The 15,444-nt window shown below is 37.4% G+C and overlaps 1 protein-coding gene across 1 annotated transcript; it reads right to left on the bottom strand.

The window, feature by feature from the left end:
- Positions 1-12,987: 12,987 nt before the first annotated feature.
- On the bottom strand, positions 12,988-14,622 carry LOC111911512 (uncharacterized). Its single transcript, XM_023907282.1, has one exon. It carries the CDS (start codon positions 14,620-14,622, stop codon positions 12,988-12,990), a length of 1,635 nt encoding a protein of 544 aa, XP_023763050.1.
- Positions 14,623-15,444: the final 822 nt, after the last annotated feature.

Raw genomic sequence — 15,444 nt, forward strand, 5'->3', positions numbered from 1 at the left:
GATGCTCAATCTTGCACTTGTTCTTCGTACTATGTTGGACTTTCAATCCTAACCTACGAGTTACAAAATAAGTCCTTATTGTGGACTCCTTCTTCTTCTTAGGATAAATACTTTCCTTTATCTATTGTAACACACCGATGGGTCGTGCTCCAATGACCTCTCATCGCATGATGCAATGCTTAGACTCATGTCTTTTAGAGTTAAATTCCAGAATGGAATATACCTTCCTTCATATTCTAATGTGATATAATCACATTTTAGTATGTAGCATTTCTAGCTACTAACTTCTTTAACAACGAGTGAGATACAATTGGTCACATTGATTTCACCCTTCTGACTTAAGTCAGGTGTTACATCGAGCTTGGTTCTCCGAACCACGTAACAAACTCATTGTAGTCAGACTCAATTTGATATTACCACTAGGGTCAGAATAACAACCATCTTACTAGTCATTACCGAAACACTGGTAATGACATACTTGAATAAAACGAAATCAATTACTAGCTTCTTGGTAACCTTGTGACTTTCCCTGATCCAAGCGTGAGTCCTATGCTTCCAGTAGTATAGATCTCTACTACTATTCACACATACTCATACTCGTCCCAAGTATTGTCTCGTAGTTAACCAAGTCACCATACAAAATCACACAATCATTCAACAAATCAGATAACTAAACCAATGTTTATATTAATTTCTTTAAATCGTTACACAAACGTTCAAGTTCACCCTATACTATGCCTTTAATAGTCTACACTTCCTGATACAAGATATATCCTGATATGAAGTCTTCATCCTTGATTCCTCGCATTGTCATCTGCTTCATCAAGGATCATTTGAAATGCTCTTGCCTTTGGCTGTGACACATTTTGCTTCGTAGTTCCTTTCCTTTTTGGGCAGTCTTGCTTGAAGTGCCCCTCTTTATTACATTCATAACATACCTTTTTGTTGAATATACAATCATCGGCGTAGTGCCCATGCTTTCCACACTCGAAACATGTCACCTCCGCACCACATTTTCTCGAGTGCTTCTTCTTGCACTTATCGCACCATCTTGCTTCATCTTCTCCTCCTCCTATCGAACCAGATTTAGAGAATTTATTGTTCTTGTTGGACCTTGAAGGCCCATCGAACTCCCACTTCTCACCAACCTCTCATCTCTCCAGACCCTTATCCCTGATCTAGGTCTTAACATTTCTAGCAGCCCAGATGACAACTTTAATTGTGGTTGCTTGCTTAACCATTGGACCATAGTCCGCTGGTAGTCCGAGGGCAAACTTGTTGACCTTTGAGAGTTCTGTTGGAACTAGGTATGGGATAAGCTTCATATTTTCTGTGAAACTTGTAGCGTATTCAGTAACGCTCATTTTTCACTTCTTCAATTATGAAACTCATTATTGATTTCCAGAAGGTCCTGCTCGGAGCAGTATTGTAGTTTCAATTTTTCCACAAAGTCTTCCCAAGACATTTTTCTCGCTTCTCCCTTGGGCATAGAGTCAGCTAACAACTTCCACCAACTCAACACGCCCGATTTTAACAAAGGGATCGCAAGAGCGGTCTTCTGCCTGTTGCTGCATTAGCAACTTTCAAACATTGTCTCCATTTCGGAGATTCAGTCCATAACTTGCACCATCTCTTCGAGTAGAAATTCATATTTATGTGTTGGAAGAAAGTGACTACACACTCACTTGATTAGATGATGCTCGATCAACACTACGACTCTTCGAGTAGAAATTCCTTGGTGAAACCGGGATGCTTTCTTGAAAATCGGGCTTCTTGCGGGCAGATTTTCGGCTTGGAAACTCTTTTCTCCTCGGGATCTTCGGAGCGTCGGGACTTGCTTCGGGCCTCGGGATGATATCGGGGCTTCGGGGGGTTAAATTGCAAGTAAAACAATGTAATACGGGAGAGAGGAAAGGAATTGAGCAACAAAACTCGGTTGGCCTTCAACTTCTATTTATAGGGTCATTTTTTGTACTCACGTCGTGAGTTTTAAGTGCTCACGTTGTGAGCACAGTAGGTCACTGCATTCATCATTCGTCCAATTGCTCTGGAGGACGTCCAGTCTGTTCTCACGTCGTGAGCACTGTGCTCACCTCGTGAGTTCTGACACATCCTCGAATATTGTGTTCTGAACTTCAGAAACTCATATCTCTCGCATACGAACTCTGTTTTTGACGTTCTTTATATGCACGCGTAGATGAGATCATGCTCTACAACTCTCGTTTAGATTCTGTTGCCTAATTTTAATATTATTTTTATTATATTATTTTTAGTAGGCCCGGACAGGAAAATTCCGTTATAAAATCATATATAACTTCTTCATCCGACGTCCGTTTTCATCTGTCTTTATACCATTGGACTAAGATCGATGAGATCTTCGATTCTAATTTAGATTGTTTCAGCTAGAAACCACTTGATCTCATATTCGAACTTCGGGTTGTACACTGCTAAGCCGAAACTTCGAAAAATCATAATTTCCTCATATGAAGTCAGATTTGGGCGTTCTTTTCATGCACGCTCTCGGTTTAACATATTATACGACTTTTGTTTAGGTTGCTAAATCAAAATATTGCTCTATCATAAATTCACTATTTACATCGCGTTGTGCTATGTCGGTTCTGTCGCGAAACTTCGACAAGTCATAACTTCTTCGTTATAACTCAGATTTCGGCGTTCTTTATATGTACGGAATCCATGTAACATATGATACAACTTAGTTAAGATTACTCCTTCTAAATAATCTTCCATCAAAAAGTCATTTTTGATGCTTATCGTCTCTAAATTGACTAGCCGGATCTACGGGCGTTACATTTTTCATTTGAATTTTCGAAATCTAAACAAATTGGTGGTAAATGATCTTGTTCAAGGTTTACCCGTGTTAAAATTTGATAATGATACTTTATGTGCAGCTTGTGAACAGGGAAAGCAACACAGACAAGGTCATCCAATTGTTATTGATTCAAAGATTCTTGAACCTTTGGAACTTCTTCATATTGATCTTTGTGGACCTTCTACTATTGAAAATCTCAACAAGAAGAGGTACATATTGGTCATTGTTGATGATTTACCAAGGTTTAATTGGGTGTATTTTCTACGATTGAAATCAGAAACAGCTCAAGCAATGATCGATTTTATCAAGCATATCGAAACAAGTTTGAAGAAAAAAGTTTGAAAGATCAAGAGTGACAATGGCTCAGAATTTAAGAACGATGTTCTTTATTCGTTTTTAACTGATAAAGGAATTTCGCATAATTTCTCTCCATCGTGCACGCCTCAACAAAATGGTGTTGTTGAAAGGAGAAATAGTTCACTTTGCGAAGAAGCAAGAACAATGCTCATGTACGCGAATCTTCCTCAATATCTTTGGGCCGAAGCAGTATAAACCGCATGTTTTACTCATTCATTCATCGTCGTTTTAGCATTACCCATTATGAAATTATTAACAGGCGAAAACCAAATGTCAAAATTTTCCCTATTTTTGGTTACAGGTATTTCATTATGAATCTCAAGGATAATCTTTCGAAATTTCAGTTAAAAGCTGATGAAGGGATATTCTTGGGATATTCTCATAATTCGGTTTCATGTAGGGTGTTGAATAAACGAACCAGGAAAATTGAAGAAACGTTTAATCTGACTTTCGATGATTATTATGTTAAACAAGTTGAAAAATCTTTTTGAAAAAAGACAATACTTAATGAATCAAATGATGAATCTCATACTTTGAATTCGTTAGATTTTTATTTTAATTTAATATTCGGTGTTCCTGATAGGGCCGTTGATGCTGAAATTAATGTTGGTGATAATTGGGAACCTGGAGCATTAAAGCATACTGATGATTCGACAATTACTCGGGATGACGTTGATTTAAATTTATCAAAAAATTCTCCTATGTGTAATGAAATTATGCTAGTTGTACCTAACAATGAAGTGGAGGTGGAGCACTTGGATTCGTCTAATCAGTTTGAGTGGGTGCATACTTTTGAGGGGGAGAATGAGAGAATGAATGTTGGTGTCTAGGGGGAGCATCATGGTGTTATCTCAATTGTTGAGGGGGAGCAAAATGGAGCTCCGTTAAATATTCCAAATATACAAAATAAAAGTCTTCATGATACAACTGATAATGTGTCTATTGCAGGAGAAGGATCAAAATATGATGAAACATTCGAAGATGCACCTTTAGAGTTTGATCCTGCATATCCACCATTAGATAGATGGACATGAAATCATCCAAAGGAATAACTTATTTGTAATCCTCAAGATGGATTTTTGACTAGAGCTCAACTTCGTGCTAAAAATGAGGTACTTAATGTTCACCAATAATTTTGCAAGTTTAGTGTCTTTATTTCGAAAATTGAACCAAAAACAGTTAAGGTTGCTATGGAAGACCCTGATTGGATTGTTTCTGTGCAATTTGAATTGGCTGAATTTGAAAGAAATAAATTTTAGCGTCTAGTTCCGAAACTAAAAGAAGTGTTAGTGATAGGATTAAAATGGATTTTTAAAAATGAAACTAATAAAGAAGGAACATTGTTCGAAATAAGGCTAGGCTTGTAGGTAAAGGATATTTGCAACAAGAAGGTATTGATGATGTAGAAACCTTTGCCCCTGTCACAAGACTCGAGGTTGTTCGAATATTTTTAGCCTATGCAGCTCACAAGGATTTCGATGTATATAAAATGGATGTGAATTATGCGCTGCATAGGATAAAAATAGTAAATCTGGATCCCAAGATATGAGTTTATTATTATTATTTTATAGCCAAAATCAAATAATGATTAGCGAGATGTTTGTTTTGGAAAGCCAAATGGCGATATTCGAATCTTCGGGGGGTTGAAGTATAATTTCGGGATTTATTTTGTAAAAGGATTTTAGAAGTCAGGGGCTATTTGGTATTATTTGGACTTAAAAATGAAAGAAATTTATCGATTCAGGGTTTAAATGGTAAATGTTAGCCTTTCTTTTGAAGAAAATGTGAAGAGAGGGACTAATTGTGGTATTATGGAAAAAATGATTATTGGCGTCGGGTACATAGGGAACAAACCCTAACCCTAATTGACCAATTACCGAGCCGCCATCTTCACCCCTCTTACTTCCTCCGCCGCTGCCAGCCTTATGCCTCCACCATCGGCGTTGCTATGCTATTGTTGAAGATGTGAACCACCCCCCTTCACACTCGTGTTCCTATCGGCAAGGCCATCGACGGCCTCTTGAGGCTCCGACGACGAACAAGATCGATATCGCGGTTGTTGCCGCTTCTCTAGGTCATCACTCTCCTTCTACTTATTCTGTCGTTGTTCTTAGCCGTGTAAGGCAGCTGTCGAAGCTGTTTCAATTGTCTTCTTCTCCTGTTTCCTCTCCACAGCAAGAAACCGGCATCCGCCACCTACCACCTCGGAGGTTGATGAGCTCGTGGTGTCCGTTATCTCTGGAGCACGGTGACGAGTTCAAGGCTTGTATTGCGACGTGGGTGCGCTGTGTGGGTCGTTTAACGAATGGAAGCGTGTTTCAGATCATGTTTGTGTGTGGATAATAGTTGTTGTGGTCGTCGCCGATAACCGAAGCTCTTGCCACCAAGCTCAGCCACTGTGTAACGCCTACAGATCTGGGCTAGTCAATTGAGAGATGATGAGCATCAAAAATGAGTTTTGATGGAAGATTATTTAGAAGTATTAATCTTAACCAAGTTTTAGTATATGTTACAAAGGTTCCGTACATATAAAGAACGCCGAAATCCGAGTTATAAGTAAGAAGTTATGGCCCGTCGAAGTTTTACGGCAAAACCGGCACGACACCGGGAGACGTAAATAGTGAATTTACGGGAGAAGACTTTTTAGCCTTAGTGATCTAAACAAAATTTGTAGTATAAGTTAAACTGAGAACATACAAATAAAAAAAAGAACGCCCAAATCTGACTTCGTTTGAGGAAGTTATGAATTTTCTAAGATTTGGCATAGTAGTGCACGACCCGAAACTCAAATTTTAGTTCAAGCGGTTTTTGGCCTACGTGACCTAAATGAGAGTTGAAGATCTCATTAATAGGAACTCAACGGTAAAAATACAGACGAAAACGGAGTCCGTATGTAGAAGTTATAAATTTTACGCGGACATTTAACAGTATAATCTCAGCCTACTGTTAAATTTAAGAGCGGTCGAGATTTAGCCGACAGAGTCTAAATGAAAGTTTTTGACTTTGTTTTTACCAACGCGTGGATATAAAGAATGTCAAAAATGGAGTTCGTATGAACGAGTTACAAACTATAATAGCATATTTACGTATTAAAATAAAGTATAAATCATATATACGTACACATATATATACAAATGTATATATATCATTAGAAAGGTATCGACGATGCGGTTATTATAAGACTAGTGTTGAGTACTTTCGACATTAGTTTAGTACAAATATCGTTAAATCTATTTAAAATAGTATTATGAATGGGTGTTTAGTCGTTTATATAACTATAAGGTCATTAAGAAATTATGGAGGGTAATTTTTGTAAATTCAATTACTATAAATAAGAAGCCTGGGCTCTCATATTTCTTGCACCATTCTTTTGATTCAAGAGTCTTTCTTTTCTTATCCCCCGAGCATTTCGGTCACTCGTGATTCTACTTCTCTTTTTGTAGTTTTAGTATAGTAAGGTGAGCGTTCAAGCGCTGCACGAATCTTTCTAAGAAAGATTCAGCGACGAAGTTCTGCCCCTGCAGAGTCCGACTCCTAGCTAAAACCCTCTTGTAAGTAAGTTATGCTTACCTATTTTAATATAGCTTATATTAAAAATTAGTATTCTTATTATGAACTTATAATAAATATTTGAGCTATTATTATGACTTATATAAGTGTTGTTATAATATCTTTTTAACTACTCGCAGTACGGGGAATCTGGTTTAAAAGGCCGCATAGGGTTGTTGGATTTTAGAAGTGCTATATGCCAAAATGGTCCTGCCCTCCGGTGTTTTATGTCTGCCCCTGTCTGTACATAGTGCATGGTTGGAAAGTATTATTCTTTATATTATTCTCATAATATATTAATAATATTTATTCTCTCTTAATAAATTATCTTATCAAGTTGCTATGGTGAAGGCAACCCAAAAGGACCATGCACAACCGAGTCAAATACTTGCCTAATATAGTTGCAGCCTTAGACACTATTCCAACAGTAACGTCATTCTTCGTATCACATTTATATAACATACATTGAGCAGTATTAAAGAAAATACATACCTTTATTGATAATTGAAAGTTACATAACTGTTTTTCTAGAACCTATTACATAATATCCGACTATGGCATATTTCTTAATGAATCGAAAGATAATAGTAAAACTTCTCCTGTTCGAATACATACCAGCTTTTCAAGATCCTAAAAACACATAAATTTTCAAATACGTCAACATAAAGTTGGTGAGTCCACAGGTTTTGACTCTATATAATAATAACACATTTTCCAAGTTCAAAAGTATAGTTTTGAACGTATCATTTTGACTCTTCAACACTTAGTATATATTTCAGGTATAATATTCTACTTATCAAATAAGTCTTATACCTAAATGTTCTTTGAACCTAGAGTATATAAGTAGGGGGAAACTTATACATAACATTAATACTTGTATACGACAAAGTATAACGTTTCTAACAAATTGCTACCATGAGCCTGTAACCGTTGCTATGACACAATACCTCTGATAAAAAGCACTCATGATTTACCATGAGAAACAATACACTCATAATTTCCATGAGAAACAACACTGTACGCTTCATCGACACCGGAATAATAACAAATAAAAGGATAGTTCGTCACTTGTTTATGGTTGAGTGTAGCTAACAATCACAAGTGGGGCTGTCACCCGTATAATAATTATACATGACTTCCTCGCTCACATGGGGTTAACGGTTATAGTTCAGAGGATTTCCACTAAGATCCCCAATCTTAGTTGATGAATACAATTACTCATGTAGACTTCGACGACATCCTATAGCTCTAACAACAAAAGCAATTCCATGTCTAAAACCCTAAGTTACTAGACTTTGCCTTTAAACATTACTCCTAACTTCATAATATTTAGGCAGTATAACAACTATAACTTGAAGTAAAACCAGGTTTTATCTTGTCATAAAACCAATAATAACAATAACATATAACATAACAAGTTTTATAATGATATAAAACCAACAATAACAACGTACATACTTTTTAACATATAGAACTTCCGAATATAACTTCAGAACTATATCGCACACAATATATATAAAATCTAAAGTATAACTCAAGATCTACATTAATATATTTCTATAAAAATAGCATGCTAACAAGTTGACAATAGTTGTATATTTTCAAAATATTATATTTAGAGTAACTATATCCCGGTTATTATAACTATCTACATTGATACTGATATACTATCATATAGACATAATAATAACGTATATATAATATTTAGCATGTGTTTTCAACTGAAATTATTAGAAAGTGGGGCCGTGAATCTCACCCTAGTAGCGTGAAACAGAAACTGTGAGTGATACGAGGTCGTCGGGGCTCGGGATGCAAGATGGCCTCAACAAAGGAGAGAAAGAGAAGAGGTTTAGGTGTAAGAATAGCTGAAGTCAGACCTGCTATTTATAGTAAGGATTTTAGAAACTCACGTCGTGAGTTTCATATGCCTCACGTCGTGAGTCTCGCATGCTCATCCCGTAGACTTGCCATTTGTGTACTTAGCTTCGGAAGGTGGCCATGTGACTCCTCACGTCGTGAAAAAATGCTTGTTCATGTCGTGAGTTTGAATCTTATCCCCTCGCATCCTCGTCACACCTTCTAGATTCCGATACGTGGCAAATGATACCTTACGTCGTGAATAAACCCTTGTTCACGTCGTGAGTTCAGTCTGATTTGGGTTTCTGATAGGTGAATCTTCGGAAGGTCGTAACTTTTGCATACGAACTCCGTTTTTGACGTTCTTTATATCCACGCTTAGGTATTTATGAGTACTACAACTCTCTTTTAGACTCCAATAGATAATTCTAAGTCTATTTTAAATTCCTCTTATTATAGATATATATAGTGTTTTGTTTATCACAACTTTCTTATGCGAAGTCAGATTCAGACGTTCTCTATATCTTTGGAATCGTATGGACATATACTTTGAGTTGTGTTATAAAGAAAGTTCGTATTTGTATTAGAATTTTTCATGAACTACATAGTACATTAATCACATTACTAATTTACAAAATCACATTACATGATTGGTATAATCACATGTGATTGTCTATTGACCTATTTTGACTGGTGTTACATTCTCCCCCCGTTAGAATAATTTCGTCCCGAAATTTATCTTGTAGATGGGATTTTGTCAAATAGTTGGGGTAATTTTCTTTCATCTGATCTTCATGTTCCCAAGTAAATTCAGGTCCTCATAAAGAGTTCCATCGAACTTTCACCATGGAATACGACTTTGCTTTAATCGTTTGACTTCTCGATCCATGATCTCAACAGGTTCTTTTACAAAGTTGAGTTTGGTATTGACTTGTATCTCATCGAGAGGTACAACAAGAGTGTCATCGGATAGACATCTTTTGAGATTTGAAACGTGAAAAACATCATGTATATTACTTATCTCTTGAGGCAACTTAAGTTGGTATGTGATAGAACCAATTCTTGTTAGAATTTCAAAAGGTCCTATATACCGTGGGTTTAGTTTGCCTCGCTTCCCGAATCGAATTACACCTTTCCAAGGAGAGATCCTCAACATTACTTTGTCTCCAACTTGAAATTCTAAAGAATTACGTCTTACATCGGTATAACTCTTTTGACGATCACGTGCAGCCTTTAATCGACCCTTAATTGGCACGATCTTTTCAGAAGTCTCGTGGATTGTTTCTAGTCCAGTATGTAAGGTATCTCTTGTACATTCTCTGGCCATTTGTGTATCTCTAACTTCCGCCCAACATATAGGGGAACGACATTTTCGTCCATAAAGAGCCTCAAACGGTGCAGCCTTGATGCTGGTGTGATGACTATTGTGTTGGATTAGTGTCTAAGTCCATAACTATGTTGGTATGTACTTGACCCGATGGTGCATGGTCCTTTTGGGTTGCCTTCACCAAAGCAACTTGATAGGATGAATTATGGAGAGAAAGGATTAAATATGATTTATTAATATATTATGGGAATAATATATTAAAGGAGAAATCATATTGTTTAATTAATATTTGTCAAGAGTTAATTAGTAATTAGTTTTGTGACTAAAAGAGATTAATTAAACTTAAGGGACTGGAATTGTAATTATATGATAATTGCAATTTGGGCCATGGATTGCCTTATATTATAAGGTGGACGAATTCTATGGGGGACGCCCATATGAAATCGTCCAAGACCTTATGGAAAGGGCTCCATGGGTTGCTTAGGGCTTAAGTAACCAAATTAGGGTTTCCTTGTTAGATAACCCTAATTGCCTCACTATATATAGATCCCTTAAGGACCAAAAACGTGGACAAGCATCTTGTTAGGTTTCTCACACGGTTTTGGCAGCCTCCATCCTCTCTCCTCTTCATCCTCTTGCTCTTAGTGTTTGTGAGCCATTAGAGGAGTGACACTTGTGACTCTAAGCCTTCCAAAGTCAATTCAAGGAGGAATTGGGATTGTTATTACTACATAACAATCAAGGTAATATCTTAAACCTAATTATATGTTAATATCGATTTCCATATGCTAGAATTAGGGTTTATAGTCATGGATTCATAGCATGTACAATAGAGAAACCTAGATCCAAGCATTAGGGTTTGTATGAGCACATAGGATGACTTATGACTAAAACCCATCATATTGTTGTAGGAAAACTCAATTAACGGTAAATGAGTATCCCATGCATTTCCAAAGTCTATTACACAGGCTCGGAGCATATCTTCTAATGTCTGAATGGTTCTCTCACTCTGACCATCAGTCTGTGGATGGTAAGCTGTAGTCATATCTAGACGTGTTCCTAAGGATTTTTGTAGAGATTGCCAAAATCGTGAGGTGAATCTACCATCACGGTCAGAAATAATAGAATTTGGAACTCCATGCAATCTGAAAATTTCCTTAAGATAAACTCTAGTCAAATTCTCCATCTTGTCGTTCTCCTTAATTGGTAAGAAATGGGCGGACTTAGTAATTCTATTGACTATTACCCAAATAGTGTCGAACCCACTAGGAGTTTTGGGTAACTCAGTGATGAAGTCCATTGAAATCTGCTCCCATTTCCATTCCGGTATTTCCTGTTGTTGAAGTAAACCTGAAGACTTTTGATGTTCTGCCTTTACTCTAGGACACGTCAAACATTTGCTCACTTAAGTAGCAATTTCTGCCTTCATGTTTGGTCACGAATAATGTAATTTTAAATACAAGTACATTTTGTCAGAGCCTGGATGCACGGAGTACCTGGACTTGTGAACTTCTTCTAAGACCAAGTCCCTGACTCCACCGAACTTAGGCGTCCAAATTCGGTTCATAAAGTGTCACGTTCCGTCATCTTTTTGTATAAGTTGCTTTTCCATTCCTCGCAAGGCTTCATTATTGATGTTTTCTTCTTTTAGAGCCTCAAGTTGAGCTTCTCTAATTTGTGCAGTAAAGTTAGAATGGATAGTTATAGTTAATGCTCGTACCAGTCGGGGTTTAATATATTCTTTCCGGCTCATGATATCTGCTACCACATTTGCCTTTACGGGATCATTCAACAATTCAACCAATCTTCTCTGCCTCATATTAAGATCTTTTTGGTCGAATATGTGTTGGAGACTCTTGTGGTCGGTAAAAATAGTACACTTGGTACCATATAATTAATGTCTCCAAATTTTTAGTGCAAAAATTACAGCTCCCAATTCAAGATCATGGGTAGTGTAATTATTCTCATGCACCTTAAGTTGTCGTGATGCATAGGCGATGACTTTTCCTCTTTGCATCAACACACATCCAAATCCTGGATTTGATGTGTCGCAGTACACGACGAAATCTTCTGTCCCATCTGGAAGGGATAGGATTGGTGCACTACACAACATTTGCTTCAGTTTCTGAAAAGTAGCTTCTTGTTGGTCTTCCCAATTGAACTTCGTATCCTTCTGGGTTAGTGTTGTAAGCGGCTTGGCTATTTTAGAGAAACTATCTATGAATTTGCGGTAATATCCAGCAATTCCTAGGAATTGACGCACTTCTGTTGGTGTCTTTGGTGTGTTCCAATTCCTAATTGCCTCAAATTTGGATGGGTCAACATGAATTCCTTCATTGCTAACTACATGACCTAAAAATTGTACTTCTCTAATCCAAAACTCGTATTTGGAGAATTTAGCGTACAACTTTTCTTTTCTTAGTAGTTCCAAGATTAATTGCAGGTGTTGACCATGTTCTTCCTTGGTTCGTGAATATATCAATATATCATCGATAAATACGATCACAAATTTATCCAAGTATGGTTTGCAAACGCGATTCATGAGATCCATGAATACTGTTGGGGCATTGGTTAATCCAAAAGACATAACTAAGAACTCATAATGACCATAATGAGTTCTAAATGCTGTTTTTGGAATGTCGTCTTCTTGTACCCTAAGTTGATGGTATCCTGATCTAAGATCTATCTTTGAGTAGTAGCTAGATCCTTGCAGTTGATCGAATAGATCATCAATTCTTGGAAGCGGATAACGATTCTTGATTGTTAGCTTGTTCAGCTCCCGATAATCAATACACATCCGAAAGGATCCATCCTTCTTCTTGACAAACAAGATTGGTGCTCCCCAAGGTGAAAAACTTGGTCGGATAAAGCCTTTGTCAAGAAGTTCTTGTAGTTGGCTAGACAATTCTTGCATTTCAGACGGAGCCAACCGATAAGGAGATTTCGCTACTGGTACTGCTCCTGGAATTAATTCGATTCGAAACTCAACTTGTCGGACGGGAGGTATTCCAGGTAGATCTTCAGGAAATACATCAGGGAAATCACATACTTGAGGTATGTCCTTGATTTATTTTGTCTTTCTCTTCCTATCTACAATGTGGGCTAAGAAAGCGCTACATTTCCTATGTACATATTTATGGGTCTTAGTACAAGAAATGACTTTGAGGTTCTTCCTAGATTTATCACCATAGATAATCAGGGCTTCGCCGTTTGGTAAGGGTAGTCGTATGGCTTTCTCATGACATAAAATTTCGGCGCGTTGTGAAGATAACCAATTCATGCCAATTATGACATCAAAACTACCGATAGGCATTGGCATGAGGTTGACATGAAAAAGGTAGTTATTAAGAGTTAACAGACATTTTTCTAGGATTTCATGTGTTTTCTCAGATTGTCCGTTAGCGATTTCTACTTCATAGATTTCTTTTAATCTGCTAGGCTTATGACTTAACAATTTTCTAAATGTCGGAGTTATAAAACTTCGATCTGCTCCAGAGTCGAAGAGTATGGTAGCATATAAATTATCTATGAGAAACGTACCAGATACGACCGAAGGGTCCTGGATAGCCTCTCCACTTCCGATCACAAACACCCTGCCACGTCCTATGCCTCCTTGACTCCTTAACTTTGGGTATGCTTTCTTGATATGTCCAACCTCCCCACACTCGTAGCATTTTCTTCCTTCACCACGGCCTGTCCCATTATTGGTTTGTTGATTGACTGTTGCAGGTGTTGTGCTCCTGCAGTAACTAGCGGTATGCCCCTTTTTCTTGCACTTCATGCAGACAAAACAGTCACCTGGATGTTGACGGTTGCACTGATTGTACCATGAAGATTTTGGTTGCGTAGGTACTCTTGTTGTGGTTGCATAATTGGTTGCCACTTCTTGTCTTTTCTCAGATGATTGTTTGGGATTCTTCTTATTAAACTTGCACTTGTTTGATCTAGATTTGGGAGACTCATCCTTTGAGATTACTTCTATTCCTTGGATCTCTGTGAGGGTTAGTTGATGAGCTATCCTCTTGGTGCTGTCATAAGTCGTAGGCTTTGATGCGATCACCATGCCTTTGATTTGTGATGCTAAACCCCAGATATATCGTTCAATCTTCTTATATTCAGGAGTTACAAGTGTTGGACACATTACTGCAAGGTCATTAAATCTAGCGGTATAAGCTTTTATCTCTAAACCCTTCATGGTTAGGGTCCACAATTCTTGTTCCAACTTATGTATTTCCACCCTAGGACAATACTCCTCTACTAGCATTATTTTTAGCTCTTCCCATTTCATGGAATTTGCAATATCAATCCCCATTGTATTCACATGGCTCTTCCACCATGTAAGCGTTGCATCAGCGAAAGTACATGCTGCAAAACGTACTTTACAATTGTCTGGACAAAAGCTTATTTGAAAGATGGATTTTTTCTTTTCTATCCACCTCGTCAAATTAACTACCCCTTCATTTCCATGAAAGCTTTTTGGCCCGCAATTCATAAAATCTTTGTAGGTACATGTTCTAGTGGTCCCTACATGGCCTTCATTTCTAACTCCATCTCTTGTGACATTAGATAGAGCCGCAACAATTCTTTGAGATATGATTTCTTCAAGTTGTACTGTACTTATTGAGGGGTTTATTTCTGGTGGTGGTTGCGGTTGTGGTGTTGATGGTCGGTTAGGGGTTAGCCGATTACTCCTTCTAGGCATTTTGTTTTAGTTCCTATTAAGAATTTTATGAGTTCTGTTAGTAAGTTAATACATGAATACTTATTCTTCAAAGTGTAAAACATAATGGATAACACAATGATTATTGTAATATATGCTTCATATTATTATTGGTGGTTATATATCAGTTTATTTTGGCTTATAGGAGAAAAGTTTCTATAAACATTACAAAATTTGCAAGGTTTTCTACATCCTTGCTATAAACTTTTACTCTTCTTGACTTAACTAGTCTGATTTTCTATATTTACACAACCACTGGTTTTAGCTTATCTACCAGAAACCCAAGTGATGACCTAGCACATCAATAACATTAACCACTTGCTCCTCAAGTGCTTGAGTTCTCTGTTCAAGACCTCCTGTGCGCTCCTCATTTCTCGTGGTTTGATTGTATAGTTCTAACTCTGCAATCCGTGCATCGTGAGTAATCATATCGTTATAAGCAAAAATTTTACGATGATGGACATCCATCACTGATTCCTGATCTCGCCTTCTTTGTCCTTCTAACCTTCGTACTCTTCCAGAGAGATGAATAGCCTTCCTTCAACAATTTCCATCTTATCTTCAATTTTTACACTTTTCTCAAACAATTGTGATAAGGCGTTCACTTCAGAAGAATATGGGGGATGTGGTTGAGATGATTGACCAGTCTCATACATCTTAGCAGCTCTTTCTTCTGCCACACACCTATCGACGGTTTGGTCTATCCGTGCAGGTTCATCTTGAGCTCTATGACTTCCTGAAGATGTCGCTTCTGATTCTTCTTAATCTTTTTCCATATTGGTATGGATTTACGTGCTGTCATTT

Source organism: Lactuca sativa, chromosome 3 (assembly GCF_002870075.4).
Source record: "Lactuca sativa cultivar Salinas chromosome 3, Lsat_Salinas_v11, whole genome shotgun sequence".
NCBI lineage: Eukaryota > Viridiplantae > Streptophyta > Magnoliopsida > Asterales > Asteraceae > Lactuca > Lactuca sativa.

What these genes read in the sequence shown, in the direction of transcription:
- LOC111911512 (XM_023907282.1), bottom strand. Translation starts at nt 14,622, where the DNA reads ATGCCTAGAAGGAGTAATCGGCTAACCCCTAACCGACCATCAACACCA.